Source organism: Ruditapes philippinarum, unplaced genomic scaffold (genome assembly GCF_026571515.1).
Source record: "Ruditapes philippinarum isolate M1 unplaced genomic scaffold, ASM2657151v2 ctg9325_1_1_1_1, whole genome shotgun sequence".
NCBI lineage: Eukaryota > Metazoa > Mollusca > Bivalvia > Venerida > Veneridae > Ruditapes > Ruditapes philippinarum.
Genome location: NW_026858673.1, coordinates 12,062 through 36,593, shown reverse-complemented (window position 1 = coordinate 36,593; position 24,532 = coordinate 12,062). Strand labels below are relative to the sequence as shown.

Below are 24,532 nucleotides of genomic sequence, written 5' to 3'. Positions count from 1 at the left end.
AAGCAGTCAACTAGCGTGACTTAAAAGTCCCAGCCAATCATGATTGGAAATCAGTTGTGGGACTGTAAAGTAGATTTAGACACAGCTTGCTTGAATGCAATGGATTTCTGGGTCTTTGTATATCATTGCCCTCTTATCAGTCATATTTGCATATAGATCTATGTTTATAACTCCTGCACACTTCTTTGGGAACCCTAATAGGACTGGGAACCAGAATAAACGGAAGCAGTGCATACAATACCTAATGGCAGTTTTAATGCAGTTTTAAAATATGGTGTTGAGTGAATTGTGCCACCAAAAGTGTACAGTTTTAAGTGTATTGAAAACATAAAAATGTGAAGCAGCTGATGGCTTTAAATTATAATGTCCTATAATTTCTGTCAAAGAGCTCGCTTTGAGACTTTGCCTTATTCATATTACATGTACATTATACATGTTATATTAAAAAGTTAGATATCATTCTGTTAACAATTGCAGATGTCGGGAAGAAATGATGACCGCCGCCCCCTGCGGTCAGGAAGTGACACCGGTAGAAGCTCAAGGGGTGGTAGGGATGCTCCATCAGGTAGACCTTCAAGAGGGGCAGGAAAAAGCTACAGGTATTTCTTTACTTCTTTATAGATTTTAAATGTTTTCTAGGAAAGATAAATAATATATGAATGTAACCATTTTTGTCAGTTAAATATAGTGTGTTTTATAACTTAAGATTCATTATCATGCAAAAGTGATAGTTTGGGGATCAGACAGATATGTACTCTGACAGCTGTTTTAATGAGTTACTGATTTGATAAACAAAATGGCAAAAAAAACGGGCCTTTACACTTTTCTCATTGTAATTTGATACACATATGTTTACTTAATGCAGAAAATACCATTTCAATATACAATATTGTAATTTTGATTGGTACTCTTCATTGTTTAAGGTGCATTAATTTGCCAATACAAATACTTTACCTAAACCTCAATTTTATATGAAACATGTTTTTGTTAATTGTGAGTAACCAGGGCAAAAAAACCCTTCTTTGTAGAATCTGAATATAGGCTGCTTCCCCAACCAAACTAGCCTCTTTTTTTCCCCAGTTTGGTCCTCAAAATTCCCCAGTGTTTTGAAATTTCCCATAGAATTTAGAACAAAATTAAATGCTGGTGTTGAATTAAGGTCTTATACTGCTTTATTAGTATTTCCCAGTGCTTTTTGTTTTTCAATTTTGAAGAACTTGTTAAAAGCTTGACTAAAATTTGAGACCCCGTTTCCCAAAGTATGCCAAAATCACACATATTTTCCCCAAGAAAAAGGTTGAGGCCCCTTCCCCAAAAATGGTGTTTTGGCCCTGATAACATTTTGTAAATTGTTACTTAGTGAGATGAGGTACCAAGCAGGACGTGGCGGTGGGAGAGGCTCAAGAGGTGGTGACAGGCAAGACAGTTCAAGAGGAGGTGATAGGTCTGACTCTTCTAGAGGGAGTGATAGATCTGATACTTCAAGGGGTGGTGATAGGTTAGATATTTCACGTGGCAATGACAAGCAAGATAATAGAGATAAAACAAGTAAACATGGGAGTGGACACGGAGACAATAGTGTTGGCAAGTCTCCTGCATCTAAAAGGTATTTAGTAAAGAAATTATCAATTAAAGTTTTGCTTGAAGATTGAAGCATAATATCTTTACAAGCTTTTGAGTTTATAGGAAAATTGAAACACATTAAATATACATGAAATGAAGTCAAATTGATTTTCATTAGCTTGAGATTAATGAAATTGAATAAAAAATCCTGAAGATGACAATATTTCAAGGATTTTAAGTTGGACGATTTGGAGAATAGGAAGAGCTATTGTCCTCACTTCAACATCGGTATTGGTCTCTTAATACTTTAGTGACTTGTCCATGGTAGAATAAAAAAAGGCTTCATTATCACAACATTCATGTATGAATGACTAAAGCTTCTTATAAATTAAAATGCTTTTTACTTGGTAGATTTTAGTTGTTAGATATGCCCCTCAAGTTCGTCAACTAAACTGGGAATATTTGGGGGGGAAAAAACAACTATTAAACCATTTCATGATAACTTAAGATTTATTTAAACCAAACCAAAGTGAAGATGTGTTGATGTTTTTAGTGATTCAGCGAAGGGAGCGTCAACAGCCACACCCAGTACACCATCAGCAGCTGACCGTGAAGCCAAACTGAAGAGAGAAGAAGAAGAACGTTTGAAACAAGAAAAACTAAAACAGGAAGAAGAGGAGAGAAAGAAAAGAGAGGAAGAAGAAGAAATAAAGGTTGGATAATTTTATTAGCATAAAAAATTTTGTTATTTTTAATTTTTTATGACAAAATATTCAAGTTCTTATATTCAGAATAATCTAAAGATTGTTTAAAGATGGCATGATATATTGTAGAAATAAGAAAATTAAGTTGAAAGTGTTTGCAATAGAAGTAGGGATGGCAACAAGTTACTGATTAAGAGAGAACTAGAACATTCGTTTAAGTATTAGTTAACAAAATTGATACTTAAGTACTGGTTTAAAAAGAAAAAAGTATCGCTTCAATTTTTCAAGGTATAATCCTCACATTAATAATAAATAGTAATAGTCAATTCCATACATGTGAACTTTTTTCGATGATCAAGTGGGAGATTTTTCTTCAAAAAGAGGGAGATTTTAGAATTTGCAATAAACAAAAAAGAAAGTTCTGACATAAAAAAGAGGGAGATTTCATTAATTTGTGAATATACCCCTTATTTTAAGAAAAATCTTTGAAAATATGGCTGCACAAAGTGGGAGTCTCCCGCTAACGTGGGAGAATTCACATGTATGCAATTCTGTGTATCAAAGTAGAAAAGGAATGTGGATCGCAGACAGTGTCAGTCTTATGAATTATTGTGTTTGTTATCGTGACGGGTTTGACAGAATCGGAGGTTTATGCATCTATTAAGTCCTATTAACCTTAGAGCAATTGTTTAATTGATCGGTAGAATGACCATTTACTAGAGTACTGAAATAAGTACTCATTGCCATTCATAAATAAAAGAAATAACATCATTAGTTTATTTATGTAGCAATTGTAAAATCATAAATTAATCTACTAATTTATATTGATTATCGATCCTCTTGTATTAATATGAAAATATTGATTACCTTAATATAGATCATTCTGGCTTATAGCCAGCCTAAGTTTGCAAGGTTTCATCAAGATTAGAATCATAAATACCTTTTTATCATTATAACAGTTCATTCTCCATATATTGATAGTCCAATACATTACTATATAAATGGCAAATATGATAAAGTGATTAATACATTTTGAAAAATTAAATCAAATAACATCACTGTAGTACTTTTTGTATCTTTAAATCTGCTTATAAATAGAAAGCAGCTAAGTTAGTAATTTTTTCCTTTTTTAAGTCATTAGTTCCATGTAGTACTATACGCATCCTGTCTAAAAAGTTACCACCAATAAGGTAGTCAGTGCTTAGTTTATTATTTGTTGTTAACACAAGCTAAACAACAGAACTTCCATCATGTATGTTTTTATTTGATGTTCACACCTTCCAAAGTTACTGCTAATATTAATTTTCACCAAAATCACGTATGATAATTGTATGGTAACATTTTTCTGTTTCAAATATAATGAAATAGTTTTCATCTTGAAGCTTATAAAAATTGTGGCAAAAGTTCATATAAATGATCATTATTGGAAAAATATTATCATGAATCGTACAGATAATCATAAATGCAGTAAATCTATCATGAATCATAAAAATAGTGATAAATTCAGTAATGTTATCAATTGTAAACCAATTACTTCACAGAGAAAAGAAGAAGAAGAAAGACAGAAAGAGGAAGATAAGAAAAGGAAGGAGGAAGAAGACAAGGTTAGATAATATGACAATTTTTATGATAATTTTTACCTTTACCTATAGCTTGCTCTTGGCAACACATTGAAACTTGGCAACACTTTGTACCGTAGCAGCACATTATACCTTGGCAATACCTTGTGTACCTAGGCAACACATTGTACCTTGGCAACGTGTTGTACCTTGACAAAATGTGTATTTTGGCACACATTGTACCTTGGCAACACATTGTACCTTGGCAACAGGTTGTACCTTGGCAACACATTGTACCTTGGCAACACATTGTACCTTACTAACACATTGTACCTTGGCCACACATTGTACCCACATTGTACATTGGCAACACGTATTTATGTGATCAGTGCAGATCTGTATCAGTCATCAGTCCATGCTGTCTGATCATGGTTGCCACTGTTCGCTACTCAGTCACGACTAATTTTTTGATTTACAGTATCCAAAAAAATGATTAATGGTTTTGTCCGGATTTAAAGATGAACAAGCCTACCAAAGATATTTAGCATGGTATGCAATGACTGTTGACAGCCAGGCACATTGACAACCTTACCCTCCTTACCTTCACAAGGAAATCTAAAAGATAATAATCTGTTCTGGTGTAAGATAAAGGAAGATTAAAATGTGAATAAACAGCAGTCTCCTAAATAAAGAGGGGTCAGAATGTTGGAAATTGATAACTTTTTTGCAAAAGATAATCATATAAAATTATTCTGATAATGTAACCTAGTGTGAAGTTATGGTCCATTGTTCCCATCTTGTCATTTTACATAAGAACTATTTTGTTAATATTGCTTATGTTAATATTGCTAATTGGTGAAAATGGTAATTCCAAGGAAAGTAGGTTATGAATAGAATAGAATAGAACAAATTTTATTTCCAATTGAGTTTTTTTTTCTCACTTCCCAATCAGGCCTTTGCCTCTTGATTTTGGGGAAAAAATATTGTTAAAATTTCCAATTTTGGATAAAAAAAATTTGGTGTCAGTTCAGATTTTTGGAAAAACTGCATGATTTTAAAGAATAATTCAATTGGGAAGAGGCCTGTTATATGCCTCAGTTATATAAGGTGAAAAATCACTGCAATTATGGGTCTTTACAGGCACCAACCAACCACCAAGATATCACCAAAAAATGTGTCTAAATCAATGTAAAATTAAGAAACCAATGATGATATTTCAGAATTTGTATTTTCAGTAACAGATACATATGCATGTTAAAAATGTGTGGTGTCTGTGAAAAATATCAACAGTGAAATGTTCATGTTCTTAAAGTGTTCGTTTTACCTGTTGTGTCTGTGTTATTGCTGATCTCTTTCTTTTTATATGCCCGAAAGGGCATATTATGTTATACCCCCTGGCGTCCGTCTGTCTCTCCGTCCGTCCGTCCGTACGTCCGTCCGTCCGTCCGTCCGTCCGTTAGCAATTTGGTTTCCGGAGCATAACTTAAGTTCCATTTGGCCCACAATGTTCAAACTTCATAGGATGATTGTCCATATTGGGTAGAAGACCCTTATTGATTTTGGGGTCAAAAGGTCAAAGGTCAAGGTCACTATGACCTTAAAACTAAAAACAGTTTCCGGAGCATAACTTAAGTTCCATTCGACCCACAATGTTCAAACTTCATAGGATGATTGTCCATAAAAGGTAGAAGACCCCTATTAATTTTAGGGTCACAAGGTCAAAGGTCAAGGTCGCTATTACCTTGATACTGAAAACAGTTTCCGGAGCATAACTTAAGTTCCAATTGGTCCACAATGTTCAAACTTCATAGGATGATTGTCCATAGTGGGTAGAAGACCCCTATTGATTTTGGGGTCAACAGGTCAAAGGTCAAGGTCACTATGACCTTAAAACTGAAAACAGTTTCCGGAGCATAACTTAAGTTCCATTCGACCCACAATGTTCAAACTTCATAGGATGATTGTCCATATTGGGTAGAAGACCCCTATTGATTTTGGGGTCACAAGGTCAAAGGTCAAGGTCACTATTACCTTGATACTGAAAACAGTTTCCGGAGCATAACTTAAGTTCCAATTGACCCACAATGTTCAAACTTCATAGGATGATTGTCCATATTGGGTAGAAGACCCCTATTGATTTTGGGGTCACAAGGTCAAAGGTCAAGGTCACTATTACCTTGATACTGGAAACAGTTTCCGGAGCATAACTTAAGTTCCATTTGGCCCACAGTGTTCAAACTTCATAGGATGATTGTCCATATTAGGTAGAAGGCCCCTATTGATTTTGGGGTCACAAGGTCAAAGGTTAAGGTCATTATTAATAACTTAAGTATTAATCATCCTATAGCTGTAAAATTTTATAGGATGAACAGCGAATTCCCATGTCTTACAAATGCTTCATCCTTACTAAAAAAAAAACACTTTCGGGCATATAATGCTCCGCCTAGCGGTGCTCTTGTTTGTTTTTAGAATTCATAGTTTGTTATCTTCATGTTTTCTTCCAGAAATGTATAGAAGACTTTGCAGCTGAATGTAGATTTAAGATTGAAGAGAAAATGCAGCAAAGAGAGAAAAATCTAAATGCTGAAGGTATTGTAGTGTAGTTGAGTTTTAGTATGGTGCTAAGTTTATGAATCTTTATTTTTTGACCAATTTCTGCTCTTTAAATCACCAATATCTTTTAAGACTTTTTTGTATAATTATTAAAGATTTTAAGCTTGTCTGTTTTGAAGAAAAGTCTAGCTATTGTGATAGCTGCGTCATCATCCTCATCATGTAAAAACTTTAATGCAGCCTGTTATTCAAATGTTTCAAAAGTTTTCAACATATAACTTGGAATACTTGCTTGCTTATCATGACAAGGTGCAGTTGTTAGACTAGTGGCTTAATTCTGAAAGCAGCATTTTAGGCGTTTTGCTCCTTATTACCTTCGTTAAGGTTAAGGGTGAAACACTATACACAATAAAGTTTTCTTGAGTAATATGTATGGTTAACACAATTTATGTTGAAATCTGACGAAAGTTGTATTTTCACTTTCAGAAAACCGACCTGAGGAACATTTCTTCAGTAAACTGGATTCCAGTCTAAAGAAAAATACAGCCTTTGTTAAAAAATTAGTAAGTTTCTTTTCTTTCTTTTCTTTAACAAAAATTGTTTTGATTTTATTGGTGATTATGCACCGTGTAAAGAAGAATGCCTTAAGATTCATGCTAATTTCCATGAACTTTTTAAAATCCATTTATAAGTAAAAATATTTTGAAGTGAAATTAGGATATAATATAAACATTGCTAACAGCACTTACAATCCAGGTTAATTGCGAAATATGAAAAAAAAACTAACTGCCATAGTCACAATGGTGATAAGTACTACAAAATCCTTCATTTATCTCTTAAAAAATAAATTATTACTTGAATTTTTAAATCTTTTTACTTTTTAGTCCCCTACCGGTTTACCGGAGGGGACTTTAGGTTTACCCTCCGTCCGTCTGTCTGTCTGTCCGTCTGTCAGTCAGTCAGTCCGTCTGTCCGCAAAACTGGATCCCGCGATAACTTGAAAAGTACTGAAAATATTTTTATGAAACTTCATATACGGATAGATGGCAGTATGGAGATTATGCACGTCTTTTTCTTTTCTTTCTATGTTGAAAATTCTGGTTGCTATGGCAACACATAGACTGAAAATATGGCAAATTTTTACACATAAACTGAATCCAGTGATAACTCAAAAAGTACTGGAAATATTTTTATGAAACTTGACGTATGGGTAGATGGCAGTCTGGATATTATGCATGTCTTATCTTTTCTTCCTATTTTGAAAAAATATTGGTTGCCTTGGCAACAAATAGGCTTAAAACATGGCAAATATAACAATATTTGTGATCAGTCAAAAAGAGCTGAAAATTTTTATGAAATTGCATCTTTAATTCAAGAGTTATCTCCTCTTTAAGAATTTTGCTTTTAAAAATGTTATAGTTTGGTAACAGGAAAAATGTTTCAAATATTAACTTTAGAGTGTCCTTAAGTCTGTCTGTCTGTCTGTTCATAAAAACTGTTTCCTGTGATCACTTTTAAAGAACTTTTCCAACAATGTTACTTAAAATAGAGAAAAATTGAAACATTAGTGAATGGCCAATGGCCCTTCAGAATGTTGATGGGGTTCTAACTGGTAGGGGACTTATGGATTGCTTGCAATACTATGATAATTGCTTGTCTTAAAATAATTTTTCACAAGTTTTATTATTTTGAAATATTTTGGCACATCTGGAGGCATGCAGCTTAACACTTTTCATTTTGGATTCTTTTCAACCAAAAATTGAAATGTTTATTCTGGATAAATGAATTGAGCAAATGGCCTGAATTTTTGCACTCCAGGCCTTCATCAAACGGTCTAAAATCGAGAAAGACTAATTCCTGTTTGGTCATGTCAAAAAACCAGATTAGTCCTTAGCTTGTTGCAGCAGCATTCCTCCAGATGAGCAAAAATATTTCAAGAAAATTAAACATCAGAAAAATGTACTAAGATTTTAAGAAAAGTAAAAGATTTAAGATTCAAGTAATAATTTACATGTTATGAGGGATTAAGGACTGATTTTGCCATACTTCTATTGCTGTACTAACGCAGTTAGGGCTATCTTTGCTTATTTTAGCCTCTTTGCGGGATGCAAGTGCGTCTTGCAGCAAGTGCTTCTTGCAATATGTAAACTATATTCTTTGTTAACTTCACAATATTTCACTTTTAAAAACATTTCTAAAATTTTTATGATAATTTTCATGAAACTGGAGACATGTTACTTTAACTGTGACAAATTATTTCATAAAGCAGTTATAAGAGTGTTATAACCCTTTACCTCATATATATGCGAAACAACGCACTTTCGACCCCCCCCCCCCCGCCCTTTTTAGGCCTGAAATAGTGAAAAAATGTCCTATTTGGGCCCCAAACACATGTTTTTGTTTGAGAAAGGTTGCTAAAAAAAGTGAGCACTTTTTCGGCACCGGCCCCCATCCAAAAGATACATCAGGGGGTTGCCAGAAGGGGGATGTGCCCCCTTCTGTTTGGAGGGTTTGAAGGGGGGGCGGAGTCCCCCTCATCGCCAAGAAAATTTTGGACTTGTGAGAGGCTTAAAATGACCCCAGGTCGATCATAAGATAACGTGTAACCAACGCTGAAAAGCCTTTGACTCTATCTCAATCCCTTGAGAAGTTGCAGCACTTTGAAATAAATTTTGATGGAAAAAATGGAGGCAAAATAGTGATTTTTGGCAATTTTGAGATGTCCCCTCCTTGCCATGGTAACAGGAAATTTAAGACTGAGCATGTCGTTACAAAGGCAATAGTCCAGTCAACATTTGTGCCAAGTTTGATTAGTATTGAAGCATTTTTCATAGTTTCATAGCAGTTTGAACTTGTAAGAGGAGGCTTTTCGGTGAAAATGGCCATTTTTAGCTCGACTATACGAAGTATATGGAGAGCTGTCCTACTCGCCCCGGCGTCGGCGTCCGCGTCCGCGTCCAGATTTTAGATTAAAGTTTTGGTGCAGTAAATATTTTTCACTATAACTTTGTCATTTCTTAAGGTATCAACTTCAAACTTCAAATATATGTTCCTTATCATCAACCACATCTTATGTGACAAGGTTCATAACTCTAGCACCAATATTTTCAGATTTATCTCCCCTTGAACTTAGAATTTTCCTTAAAAAATACTATTTTTTACTGTTACTTCTTTATTTCTTAAGGGATCAACCTCATACTTCAAATGTATGTACCTTATCATCATCCCCATCTTATGTGACAAGGTTCATAACTCTAGCACCAATATTTTCAGATTTATCTCCCCTTGAACTTAGAATTTTCCTCAAAAAATACTATTTCTTACTGTTTCTTCTTTATTTCTTAAGGGACCAACCTCATACTTCAAATATATGTACGTTATCATCATCCCCATCTTATGTGACAAGGTTCATAACTCTAGCACAAATATTTTCAGATTTATCTCCCTTTGAACTTAGAATTTTCCTTAAAAAATATTATTTTTTACTGTTACTTATTTATTTCTAAAGGGATCAACTTCATACTTCAAATATATTTACGTTATCATCATCCACATCTTATGTGACAAGGTTCATAACTCTAGCATCAATATTGCAAGAATTATCTCCCCATAAACTTAGATTTTTTTACTAGAAAAATGTTATTTTTTATTATAACTTTTTTATTTTTAAAGGTATCTACCTCTAACTTCAAATACTTATTCCTTATCATCAATTACATTTTATCTGACAATGTTCATAACTCTTGAAACAATATTTACAGATTTATCTCTCTTTGAACTTAGGATTTTCTTTAAGAAATATAATAACTTCTTTACTTTTTAAGGTATCTACTTCAAACTTCAAATATATATTTCTTATCATTACACAAATGTTGTGTGGCAAGGTCCATAACTCTAGCATGACTATTTCTAGAATTATTCCCCTTGATCTTGGAATTTATGTTAACAAATGTTATTTTTTTACTATAACTTAATACATAATTATACATAATTGATTTTTCTTTCATAGTTTTGTCCTCCTTACTGTGTCCAGTATTTTATTAGTCGAGCTTTGCTGTCTCCTGTGACAGCTCTTGTTCACAATATGCTCATGGGGGAAAGGGTTAACTAAAAAAATTATTAATGTTACAAAACAACAATTTTTACCAAAATTAGGTAAAAGACCACATGTTTACATGGAAAAACTAGATTTTGGGTGATTCCAAAGTTTTTCATCATTTTTTGTTAACCCTTTACCTCATATATTCGCGAAACAACGCACTTTCGACCCCCCCCCCCCCCGAAAAAATGTCCTATTTGGGCCCCAAACACATGTTTTTGTTTGAGAAAGGTTGCTAAAAAAGTGAGCACTTTTTCGCCAAGAAAATTTTGGACTTGCGAGAGGCTTAGAATGACCTCTGGTCGATCATAAGGTAACGTGTAACCAACGCTGAAAAGCCTTTGACTCTATCTCAATCCCTTGAGAAGTTGCAGCACTTTGAAATAAATTTTGATGGAAAAAATCGAGGCAAAATAGTGATTTTTGGCAATTTTGAGATGTCCCCTCGTTGCCATGGTAACAGGAAATTTAAGACTGAGCATGTCGTTACAAAGGCAATGGTCCAGTCAACATTTGTGCCAAGTTTGATTAGTATTGAAGCATTGAAGCATTTTTCATAGTTTCATAGCAGTTTGAACTTGTAAGAGGAGGCTTTTTGGTGAAAATGGCCATTTTTCACAATATGCTCATGGGGGAAAGGGAAAGGGTTATTGCCTATATCAGAGTTTTTTGCTCAAAGAAACAACCGCTTGCTCCTGACAGGATTTGAACCCACATGCTAACCACTCGGCCATGCCTTGCAAATTGCAGTACATCATGCCATTATTTACTGCAATTCTTCTGAAATTAATTTTTTTTTAAACATTTGAAACTATGCATTTGTATTATTTTTTCTAAGAGAAAGATGAAACAGTTATACAATGAATGGGATCAGCTTATTTATAAGTCATAAGTGATTGACATTATTTAGTTATGATAATGTAGAATAATAATATCTGTCATATTTTGTGGTTCGGATCGGAATATCCGTACTGAGGTGACCCGCCCATTGGGCAGGTGACCGAGGGATGGATATTCCGATCCGAACCGCAAACATATGTCAGATATTTTTTCTTGCATATTCTACCATATTCCATTATATTTTAAATTCTTTATTTTTACTTTCAATGGAAATTTATATCATTGCAACCGTAACTACTTTCTTACAACAGCATATGAATTACTTCATTCATAACGGTAAAATGACGTCATCCTAAGCGTGCCATTGTACAGCACGCGAATCATCTGGCACCCCCCATGCCAGATGAAATTTCCGGCATGGGTAAAAATCACGGAAACGCCAGTCTGATATGCAAGAAAACAAAATTTTAATTTAATGCTATTCATAAAGAACAGATGCCACTTTTAACCATGTATTTTAGTAGTATCAAATATTTGGTTACTTGACATTATTTACATTACAGAAATTTCTGACAGAGTCACAGAAAGACAGCTTGACCAAAGAGTTTAATGGTTTAAATCTTACCAAATATGTTGGAGAAGTGGTAAGTAATACTGATACAAAATTTGTTGCCAGACACCAAGTATAGTATGACCTTTAGCATGAGAAAACAACCCTTAACTTCATCAATTCTTTTTTTTTAAAGTGACATTTTCCCTGTTCAAGTGTGAAGATGGTTGAACAGGTCAAATCCAAAATAACTTGCCAAATAATTTTTTTTTTTTCAATTTTATACAGTCAAACGTGTATTAAGCGACCGGGCAAGGGAAACACCAAAAACGGTCGCTTAATGAAACGGTCTCTTAAGACAGTCAGCATGATATAAAAGTCAAAATTTATAAATGACATCTTTTTTATTCGATGGGATTGTTTTTCAACTTCATTTTTATATAAATGTTGAATAATAAGTACGGTCCGATAATCTAAACGGATGCAAATGTAAAAATAACGTTCCGATATTTATTGACAAAACAGTTTTGATCCATTACGTACATGTTTGACATTTTTCCAGAATTTTTTAACTTCTCCGTTGTTTTTCCTTGTCTCCAACACGAAAACCCTATTAGTGAAGATGTTTTCTGTTGTGCATTATTTCATTTGAAATAAACAAACTACATCTATTTGTTACGATTAATTTAATGGCTGATCAAGGTCAAGGTCAATTCAATGCAGTCTAAATGTCAACAAGCGAAGCGTATACACCATCTCAGTATGGGCGGAGCGTTGCATTGTTTATCCGATATTATTGGATAAAACACGTCACGCGTATACTTAACTTCATTTGCATACGCTAAAACGGTATGGGAAATAGAGTGTTTCACACGTTTATTGTTGTGTTTTGATTGCTGACACTTGTGACATAACGAGGTGGCGTTCTCTTAAAACACAATTACTTGACAGGTAAAAGTGGTCGTTTAATGAAAAGATTGATGTCAATTAGGTGACTAATTAGCAGTCGCTGGTCGCGTTGAGCAAAAGTCGCTTAATACATTAAAGATATAGAGAGAAAATGATCGGGGGGAATTTAAAGTGGTCGTTTAAGACAAAAGTCGCTTAATACACGTGGTCGCATGGGCAAGTTAGACTGTATTCTATTTCAGTAACTTGTGTGACTGGCTGAAATTCTAAAGATATCCTTCAGAATGCATTAATAATTTTCAATTGATAAAAAGAGTGGGGCAGTCTTTTTGCATTTAAGGCAGTTTTTCATTACAGTATCTACATTTGTATTATTAGTTAAATGCTGGTATCATAGTCAATCTTTTAAAATATATAGCCACTTTAGCTCAACTTATGGGCATAATATCCCTTTAACTAACATGTTTTCTTTTATGAAGATATTCATTTCTCTGGCACCTGATCATGACAGCAGTCAATTTCATATAAATACAGAAGCCAGTAAGTAATATTCCAGTAAGAAATGTTTAACATGTATGCTTTCACTAAACTGTTGAAATATTTGTGACCTGAATGACTAGATCTTGAAACCTAGTTTCAGGAATCTGAAAACCGGATCATAGTTAGGCTAAGCTGTTACTGAAAGATATACTAAGCTCATCCTTGAGTAAAATATTTTAATCACAGAAATTATTGAAATCCTTGAAATTATTACTGAATATGTCTAATTTGAATAAAAGAATGAATAAACTATGAATGGGAAGCTGCGTTCTTTATTACAGGTTAAGCAAAGTTGGTCTTTTCTTAAAAAAAGTCAGTGCTTTTAAATGACACTATATGTTCATATTGTGACCACCTATAGTGTGCAGAATCTTAAACATAACATATCTACTTTGTGTAAAGTCGAAACATGCTTATTTTATATTTACAAAGAGACTGTGTAGCAATTATCAATATTCTCTTATATCAAATTTGGGAATAGTATATCTAAAATTCTTCAAACAAATGTATTTTTATATTGTAGGCAGCATCGATAACAGAAGCTAAATTAAAGATGTCAGATATAAATTGTGCTGTTCATATATGTGGTATCATGCATCAAAGGTACGCTGAGTTTGCTCCAAGTCTTCTAGAAAATTGGCAAAAATACTTCCCAACTAAGAAGGATGAAAAGGTGAAGAACTTATATATTTTATTAAAGATAAACAAGATGATTTTTTTCATATTCTAGGTTTAATATGGTACATGATCTACCATATGCTTGTTGAATTTTTTCATTCTTGTCAGCTTATGTGTGATGTAAAGCTCTTAATTCCCCACCTTAGTGCAATACTGTGATATCATTTATATTCATGGGCATGAAATTTTGTGGTTTTATCAAAACTGGCATTTTCGTGGATCTTTAATTTGTGGATTTTAATTTTTTTGAAAAAAAAAAAAATAAGTAATGCATAGTAATCTTTTAATTAATTACCACGCTGTTTTACTTACTGTATGTATATAACACTGCTGTTATCAATAGATTTAATCCTTGCCTCTGGGTGTAATACAGTGACTGCCGATAATTGACTGCAATTACCACTTTTGTGTGACACAATATGCAGCTCCATTGGTCACACTGCCCCTTTAATTCGGCGATGTAAACATCACATAAATTAAACGACACCTGCCACCTTTGAACCAGCTAGTAAAAAGTTTACACCCTGAATCGATCTTATCATTTTTGACAAAAAATACACACTATGCATATAATTGATATGAGTAAGCGGCTCCATACAGTAATGTGTACATCTAGTAAAAAGACAGGGGCTTCTTTGCTAATTTTGGAATAGCAGTCACACAAATACATATTGAAATTCATTTAAATGTATCATATTAACACTAGTCTTGTTAAAATTTGACAAAAGAATTTACAATTCATCTTTTTTAGCGATCGGTAATTTTTTCTATTGTTTTGTAATTACAATATTAATATCAAAGTCAATCAGATTTCTAAAGTGCCACCTGAGCAACTGCTTAAATTTTTGTTGGAACTGTAAAAAATTAAACTGGTGATCCCTTAATTGGCAGTTGCCAATGGGTACCCAAGTGCACTCTGAAATGCTGGTATACTTGTAATTGGGTAGAAAAAAGTCTGATCAGCTAGCCTAACTCTCATCTTCATGAAATGTTATATAATTGAAGATAGCAAAATGGTCAGTTTTGTACGAGTTAATTATAGAGAAATACCTTACTGATATAATTCTTTGGTTACAGATAAGCAATCCTAGCAAGTACAGAGTGGATCTTAGATTTTTTGCTGAGCTTGTAGCAGTGGCGTGTTTTAAGGATAAGGAGGGGCTTCCATTATTAGCCAATCAGCTGGCTATACTTACTACTAATGACAAGGAAGAGCATAATAATCTGTCAATATTAACAAGCTTCTGTAAACATTGTGGTGATGATTATGCTGGTTTACTGCCAAGAAAATACAGGTATATGCCTTAAATAGTGAACATCTGATGAGTGAAGGTTCAACACTGAGTTTATTGCAGCAGTTGAATAAAATTTTATCACATAAACCACGGCACAGGAGTGTAATAAAGCCATTTAATAAAAACGATATTACACTAGTGTAATAACACTTTGACGTGACGTCATTTGCTCTATATAGAAACAAAGCGTTAAAGCGTGCTTATGTTAGCGTTACACTATAGGCGCGTCATCGGAAAATTACTCATTTTAACAGTTTACTGTTCTTATTTTATATATGTGATAAATAGTATATTATATTTTGTGCAGTTTAATACTAAATTTTATTGAACTCGTTGAATAAAACAATATTATGCTCGCCAGAGGCTTGCATAATATGATTTTATTCAACTCGTTCAATAAATTTAGTATTAAACTACACTCATTCAATATCCTCTATATACTATGCAAGCAAGCATGATATTATTTTGTTAGTTTAAACATACTCAGTTAAGCTTGATTGCGAAATGAGTTCTTTCAACTAATATAAATCACTTTCGAGTATGCTACCTAGAACCAACCAGTACTTGTGTCATATGAAGAAACATGGTTGTGACCCAAGTAGGGCTCAAACCCATGATCTCTGGGTTAAACAGACACCTTTACCACTTGGCCACCACTCCCCTTCATATTGTTTTATTCAACAAATTCAATAAATTAATAAATGAAACTACATAAATGTAATATTCTATTTATCACAAATCTAAAAGAAGAAGTGTTTTAATCACAACAAAATTACATGAAAATTGCACACTCCGTTTGATTGAGTCTGTACGTCAGGAATAATGCAACATTCCTCACACCCACAAGCACCAGCTTGAGCGGTACTCTATTTTCGACACTTAAAGACTTGGTTTGAATGTAAATCAAATTTTAAACAAAATGCTTTTGGTTGAAAATATTAGAATGGCAATACAAATTTAAACGAACAATATTTGGTGTTTAGATTGTTATGTAACATTTACAGATGTTTGGCAGAGAGGTTTAACGTGGAAATCCCAAGGAGCAAGGTAATATTTCATAGTATTTATCAATGGATACAGTTATATTATCTCTGATTAAATCTTATTTCACATTCTTTAAGTCTGACAGAGATGTCTTGTTATTTAAATTCTATTATTTTGATAGAAGATACAATAAAAAAAATTAGATTTCCTCAATAATGTTAGATTTAATAAAAGTTTAAAAAGAAATTGAGTTGAAACGCTCAAGGAGGACATTTTTGAGTTGTGTCCCTTGTTGTGAACCTCTGGCTTATTCGAATTCTTTTATGTGAAGAAGCCATACAGCTGGTGTGCTTTTTGCTCGCTCTTAGGAGCATAATTAGAACCTGAATGACCCGAGTTTTAAAGAGATGATTTGTGTCCAAAAAAAAGAAACATGACCAAATGATTTATAGAGATAATATCTCGTCAAAATAACTTTTACCCAGGTTTTATAGAGGTATCTTGTCAGTATAACCTTTACCCAGGTAAAATATCTCATCAAAATAATGTACCCAGGTTTTATAGAGAGATTGTCTTATCAAAATAACCATGACCCATTTATTATAGAGATAATAATGCATCAACATATTTATTACCCAGGTTTTAAAGAGATAATATATTATGGAAAAAAAATTATTACCAAGGTTTCATGAGAGGTAAAATCTAATCAAAAGAACCTTAACCCAGGTTTTATAGAGATGATAAAGATTATACTATTTTGTTCTTCAGCAATTTATTATCTGCTATATAAATATGTAATATCAGATCATGTATCTCACACTTGCCAACAATTAACATGCATGCATAATTCTTTTGTGGTTTGTTCTTACATGTGATACTATATACAGTTGACTCTCGCTGTCTGAAGTCATCAGGACTGTCAAAAAATATCGAGATAACAAAATGTTGAGATAAACGTATAAGGGTTCACATATTTTAAAAAAAAAAGACATGTGCATACCTTATATTTAAGAAAATAAACTAAGTATGATGTCTCCATGTCTTTTTTTTTGTGCCAAATATCACAAAGTCATTATTAGTCCCCTACCGGTTTACCGGAGGGGACTTTAGGTTTACCCTCTGTCCGTCTGTCTGTCCGCACTACCGAATAGGGATAGAGGGCCATCTAACTGTAAACAGAACAAAAGAGAACAATAGAGTTCATTCCGTAACAATAGAGTAAAGGGCCATTGGCCCTCTATTAAACAATAGAAAATAACAAAAGAAATGGCCCTTTATTCCATTTCGGCCGGACGTCCGTCTGTCCGTCCGTCCACAAAACTGGATCCCGCGATAACTTGAAAAGTAATGAAAATACTTTTATGAAACTTGATCTATGGATAGATGGCAGTATGAAGATTATGCACGTCTTTTCTTTTCTTTTCTTCCTATGTTGAAAATTCTGGTTGCTATGGCAACAAATAGGCTGAAAATATGGCAAATTTTACACATAAACTGGATCCAGTGATAACGCAAAAAGTACAGGAAATATTTTTATGAAACTTGAAATATGGGTAGATGGCAGTCTGGAGATTATGCACGTCTTTTTCTTTTCTTCTTATGTTAAAATTTCTGGTTGCTATGGCAACAAATAGACTGAAAATATGGCAAATTTTACACATAAACTGGATCCAGTGATTACGCAAAAAGTAATAGAAATATTTTTATGAAACTTGTAATATGTGTAGATGGCAGTCTGGAGATTATGCACGTCTTTTTCTTTTCTTTCTATGTTGAAAATTGTGGTTGCTATGGCAACACATAGACTGAAAATATGGCAAATTTTACACATAAACTGAATCCAGTGATAACTCTAAAAGAACTGGAAATATTTTTATGAAACTTGACATATGGGTAGATGGCAGTCTGGAGATTATGCATGTCTAATCGTTTCTTCCTATTTTGAAAAAAATGGTTGCCATGGCAACCAATAGGCTTAAAACATGGCCAATATAACAATTTTTGTGATAAGTCAAAAAGAGATGAACATTTTTATGAAATTGCATCATTTATTCAAAAGTTATCTCTTCTTTAAGAATTTTGCTTTAAAAAATGTTATATTTTGGTAACAGCGATGTTTTAAATATTGATTTTAGAGTGTCCTTCAGTCCGTCTGTATGTCTGTTCATAAAAACTGTTAAAACTGTTTCCTGTGATCACTTTTAAAGAACTTTTCCAACAAATTTACTAAAAATAGAGAAAAATTGAAAATTAGTGAATGGCCAATGGCCCTTCAGAATGTTGATGGGGTTCTAACCGGTAGGGGACTTATGGATTGCTTGCAATACTATGATAATTGCTTGTTTAACAATGTTACATAAGTGGGTGTTTACTAGCAGAAATACGGCAGTCTGTGAAAAATACACATAGTGAGGTATACTCAGTAATACATAGGGCCGGGAATTATATTCGAATATTCGAAACTCTACCGAATATTCGAACATTGAAAAACGAATACGAATATTCGAAAAAAAAGAATGTTTTTTTTTTTTTGTTATTACTTTCATATTTCAATAAAACCATTGACCTTTACTTGACCAGGTGTTCACACGTTTGTATGACGCGTGTCAACGATTATCGCCAATTAACTGTGAAAACTTTGGGGTCTAGTTGATAAAAAAGGCACCCGTTTCACAGTTTGCAATTTACCGGTTTAACAGAATATAATGTAATTCTTTGTGATTTATGTTATCTTATTTTCTTATTTATTGTTTTCTGTGCAATAATCTTTCTGATTAATCAGTAATTGTCTTAAATTTTGTGAAAACGAAAAAATCGACACGCATTAATCGGTGCTTTATGAAAGCATGTTCAGGGTTTATAATCCGTCAAAATATATTTATTCCGTGAAATTAGACGCTGTGAGATATTTACTGCGTTATAGCTAAATTTATCTGAAGAATATTTTAAACCTTATCTAAAATTATAAATAAATAAAAAATATATATATATTCAAGTTCAGTTTCAATATAAATTATGAGTTTTTGGGGCTAAGTGGCTACCGTGATTCATATTACTGTCGAATTACCTCCCGTTAATGAGACAGATGATCAACTGTCGGATTAACTGAACAAAAGGCAATCAAATTATGAATTTATTTCAAAAGTAAACAATTATGTTGATTTGCAATTTATAAAATTTAACACTTTTACGTAGTAATATAGGTATTTTTAATCGTCGATTATTCCAAGCATATTATAGTAGTATAGTATTCGACGCAATCAATTTCGGATACGTATACGTCAAAGAGAAATATTGGAACAAATGTTGTAAAAGCGAATATTCGAATACATTCGAATATGGAAAATGAATATTCGAACATCAAATTCCTTATTCGTTCCCAGCCCTAGTAATACACCACTAAAGCAAAAACATGGTTTTCAGCTGTTGTCGATCCAGATATCCTTCAAGGACCTTCTCATGATCGGCGACCGGTGTTTGATTTTCAAACAATTTGAAATCATCATCTTTCTCAGACATTTTCCCAAACATAATTAATTATTGTTTTTTAATAGACTTCTATTAAGGCCAACTTGGTCGTTAAGATGTTTTTGGAAAATTGCTGCTTAGAAAAAGAGATAATTGGTTTAATATCATATATTGTTACAGGTATTACAGAAAGAGAGACAGAAAGGTTGTCGGAACCTGTTGGGAGATTATTACAACAGTCTGTGTAAACATCTTGTAGCCGACCATAAAAACTTGAAAAATATGGAGAAACAAAACAGAAAGACTCTGCTGGTATGCATTTTGACTAAACATATTGAAGGAGCTCCACTGAGGTCTAAATGCCTATTAAAGTCATAATATTTGAAAATCTTCCATAGAACCATACATGTGAACTCTTACACTTTAAGCGGGAGACTCCCACTTTCTGCAGCCATATTTTCAAAGATTTTTCTTAAAATAAGGGGTATTTTCACAAATTAAAGAAATCTCCCCTACTTTTTATGTCAGAACTTCTTTCTTTGTTTATTGCAAACAATTAAAATCTCCCTCTTTTTTATATCAAAACTTTCTTCTTTGTTTATTGCAAATTCTAAAATCTCCCTCTTTTTGAAGAAAAATCTCCCACTTGATCATCGAAAAAAGTTCACATGTATGTAGAACAGCTGAGGCACTTACAATTTATAACCAGATATTATATTATATTAAATAAGACTAGGTATTTGCATGGACCTACATCAAATGGTATGAAAATCTGGAAACAATGTTTTCAGTCCCATCATGTCAATAAACCTCAATGGAGAACCTTAAACAGTTTTTATCTATATATAAATGCATTTTATGTGTTCGTGCAACATAAAACCTAAGCCCATAAAAAATGTAGGTTACAATATGATGTATTGTCAAAATTGTTGCTTAACCTACTTAATATTTATTTGATTGTTTTTTTAGTGAACATTTTATTTGATTTTCTCACAAGTACATTTGTGTTAAATTTTTTCTTGTTAAGGCTATTATATGATTGAAAACAAAATGATTTTACAGTTTTAGACAATATCCCAGTATATTATGCCACTTATAATTTTACTTTCATTAAAGGAAAACTTTTTTTTTATTTCATATCTTCAATTTATATATACTTTGTTACTTCACTTCAGTAACAGCACTTTGCATTTTGTTATATTTTAGACAAAGGGAGAATTGAGTTCAGAAAGAAAAGAAAAATATGAGGAGTTCTACAACAGCTACCAAAAATTATTTAGCAATACCCAGGTTTTCACTGTAAGTCTAAATTTTTTAATCTATTTAGAGCTTCATTTCAACTTTCTGTGACAAAGTTGTTTCGTCTTAGGAAAAAGGTATCAATTTTGAGTGCATTGCTGTAGAAAAGTGCATGGTTCGAGTTCAAATGTGGAGGAATATAATCATGAATGCTGATAAGCCTTACTGATTAATTACAAAGCATTTGAATTATAAACCATACATAATTATGCTATAATGCAAGAAAAATTAATATCTATCTAAAAACTTCTTGACAGCAACATTTCAAGTTTCAGACTGGCAAATGTTATAATTTACCGATATCTAGAGAAGACCTGTATCTTAAAATCATTACATTATTTGTAGCTCGACTATGTCTTTGAATATGGAGAGCTATTGTACTCACCCAGGGGTCGGCATCACACTTTGGTTAAGTTTTTGCTTGCTAGATGGTATCTCTAAAAGAACTAAAGGAAATAGGTTGAAACTTCACACACTTTTTTGAGAGCATAATAGGTGGTCACTGTCTAAGCCCCATAACTATAACATGGATTTTGACAGAATTATGGACCTTTTTGAAATTTGTGTGATTGTTTATTTCATTATGGAATATTATGTTTAATGTGGTTGTTTATTTCATTATGGAATATTATGATGAATGTGGTTGTTTCATTATGAAATAAACCACCTCCGTGGTCGAGGGGTTAGAGTTGATGACTTCTAATCCAGTTACCTTTTTGGCAAGGGTTCGATCCCCAGGAGATGCTTTGGTAGTTTAGCGCGGAGGAAGGTAGTCTTGTACTGGTGTAACTCTCCAGGAACGATGGTTAGGAAACTACCCGCCTATATGACTGAAATACTGTTGGGAAAAGGCGTAAAATGAAACAAACAAACAAATCATTATGAAATATTATGTTTAATGTGTTGGATTATGTTATAACAATTACAGGACCTATTAGATGAAGACATGCCCGAGTTACCGGAGGATGATACACAAGAAGATGATGGTGGTCTTGACATCTTTAATCCCCTAAAAAATCTTGAGGTATAACAAACTTATATTAAAGTACAATATTACCTGTTTTGCTTTAAAGCTGCATGCCTCCAGATATGCTAAAATATTTCAAGAAAATCAAACTTGAGAAAAGTGTACTAAGGTTTTAAGAAAAGTAAAAGGACTCAAGATTCAAGAAATGATTTACATCTTATGTGCCATTTATCAGTGATTTTGCAATATTTATCACCATATCTCTACTGAGTGACTAACACAGTAAAGTATTTTTTTTGCATATTTTGTCATCTTTTTTATAATTAATATGAATTGTTAGAGCCATTTGCAATGTATTAATTACTGTTGTTGCTCTTTTCACAATATTTTACTTTTAAATACATTTTGAGAATTTTCATAAAAATTAACATAAAGCTAGAGGCATGCTGCTTTAAAGAATCAGTACTATGAAGAGATGATTATAGCAAGAAAAAATATGCTAATTATATGAATACAGTGCATATATTTTACAAAGTTTGTCTGTGATTAAATATTCAGAACTGGTGGGGGGACATTTTGTTGAGTTTTTTTTTTTTCTTTTTTTTTTAAGAATACCAGTACCCCAACTTTATAACAAGAGAGAAACATCTGGCTCCATAGAATACTTCTGTAGTCTTCCTATTTAACTGAAACAATATGTTTTAGCAAGAAATTTTTATGAGGTATTAGATAACAGTTCAGCAAACTTTAAGGTCCTTATGATAATTTCAATGAGGGTTAATGATATTCATTAGTTTTTTCTTGTCTCTGAAAAGATTGGATGATTAAAAAAACATGCCTTTTCATATGCATGAAGAAACTATCCATCTTGTCTAAAAAAAAACCTTAAAAAATTGAGATCCTATGCATATTGGCTGGGAACTAGGGGGGGGGGGTGATTGGGTGCTGCTTGTGCTTTTTTGATACATTTTAGAATAAAACTGTTTGACTAAAATGAAGTCATTTCACTGTTACAAATGAAGTTGTAAATTCATACACCACTGTTAGAAACAAAGTAATGGATGAATTGACATTTATTTCCATGAAAAATGAATTAATTAATGTAAAGTATTTAAAGTATGGTAGAATATGCAAGGATCTGCAATACATGACAGGTATCATCGTTCTGTCCAATGTTTGTTTCATCTATCTGTAAAATAAATGATTTAAACAGATCAGGAAGTTTTAAAGATTTTATTTGCTACTAGTTTCGAGTAATCTGTAAAATGTATTAATAAATTACAGTTTCAATATGAAGGAGACACTAGCTTGTGGGAGGATGAAGAGACCAGGACATTATATGAAACATTACCAGATCTCAAAGCTTCAATACCAGGGGTTTGTTATCTATAGTTAAAAGACTTTCGTATTGTTTCGCTCTACTTTTAATGAGTTTGTGAATCCATTTTTATAAAGAGCTTTTTAATATTTGATCAGATGATTTTTGTTTTTAAACTTAGGAAAAAGATAAAACCTTGTTACAGTAAAGTAGGTCTTGTAGTTGACCTAGTTAGGGACAATGTGTAATGATATTTATGAATTTATCACTGCATTTTATCAATAGGAATAGTTTATTACATAGAATATTACCGTGGCCGAGTGGTTAAGGTCGTTGACTTCAAACCACTTGCCCCTCACCGCTGTGGCTTCGAATCCCGACAGGGACTTAGGATTCTTTCATGTGAGGAAGCTATCCAGCTAGCTTACGGAACGTCGGTGGTTCTACTCAGGTGCCCGTTCGTGCCTGAAATAATGCACGGAAGGGCACCTGAGGTCTTCCTCCACTAGTAAAGCTGGATGTCGCGATATGACCTATACTGTGTCGATGTGACGTAAAACCCAAAACAAACAAACATAGAATATTACCAGAAAGAATGTTTTGCCAATGCTACCAGTAAAGAACCAGGCCAGATTGCACATCTGTGCCTTTTGCTATTGAAATCACTTGGAATGAATATAAAAAGTTCCAAATAAAAAGAAGTTTGAGTCCATATATAAATCTAGCATTGAGACAGTAAGACAAACTTTATTTATAGTCTGTAATGATTAACAGTACAAAACATAAGCTTTAAGCATAGGTTTGGATAAGCCTCTTACTGTAAATTCATTGTAAATAGTTGTAAATAAGATGTTACTATTTTTGTGTTACAGATATTGTATAAAGAGAGTGAGTCAGCTAGTAAAGATGAAGTGAAGGAAACAGATTCGGAGACTGGCCTCGAAGATGGTGAGTCTATCTTCACATTGTTAAAGGGACTCTCCACTGAGGTTTTTTGACATGACAAAATTAAAATTTATTTTTTAGTTTTATTTTCCACGTGACGAAATTGGAGAGCAATAACTTTGTGCAAAATTTCAGATCATTCATTATTCCTGAAAATGTTCCAAAATTGAAAAGCATTGCAACACTAAAATTAGGTTAAAATTAACACCAAAATATGATTTTCAACTTATTTCAGAGTATATTATTGTAAATTGTTTTTTG

At 33.0% G+C, this 24,532-nt stretch overlaps 1 protein-coding gene across 1 annotated transcript in view; it reads left to right on the top strand.

Annotated features, from left to right (window-relative positions):
- Positions 1–439: 439 nt before the first annotated feature.
- The window catches only part of LOC132753914 (regulator of nonsense transcripts 2-like), a gene marked incomplete at its 3' end in the record, with an annotated part of 35,971 nt that continues 11,878 nt past the window's right edge, over positions 440–24,532 (top strand). The window contains 15 exon segments of the mRNA XM_060744466.1: positions 440–599; positions 1,361–1,606; positions 2,117–2,276; positions 3,809–3,871; positions 6,331–6,415; positions 6,866–6,942; positions 11,882–11,962; positions 13,841–13,990; positions 15,073–15,290; positions 16,295–16,337; positions 19,923–20,054; positions 20,949–21,041; positions 21,970–22,065; positions 23,293–23,385; positions 24,199–24,274. Of these exon segments, the coding sequence (XP_060600449.1) occupies positions 478–599; positions 1,361–1,606; positions 2,117–2,276; positions 3,809–3,871; positions 6,331–6,415; positions 6,866–6,942; positions 11,882–11,962; positions 13,841–13,990; positions 15,073–15,290; positions 16,295–16,337; positions 19,923–20,054; positions 20,949–21,041; positions 21,970–22,065; positions 23,293–23,385; positions 24,199–24,274 (1,735 nt within the window).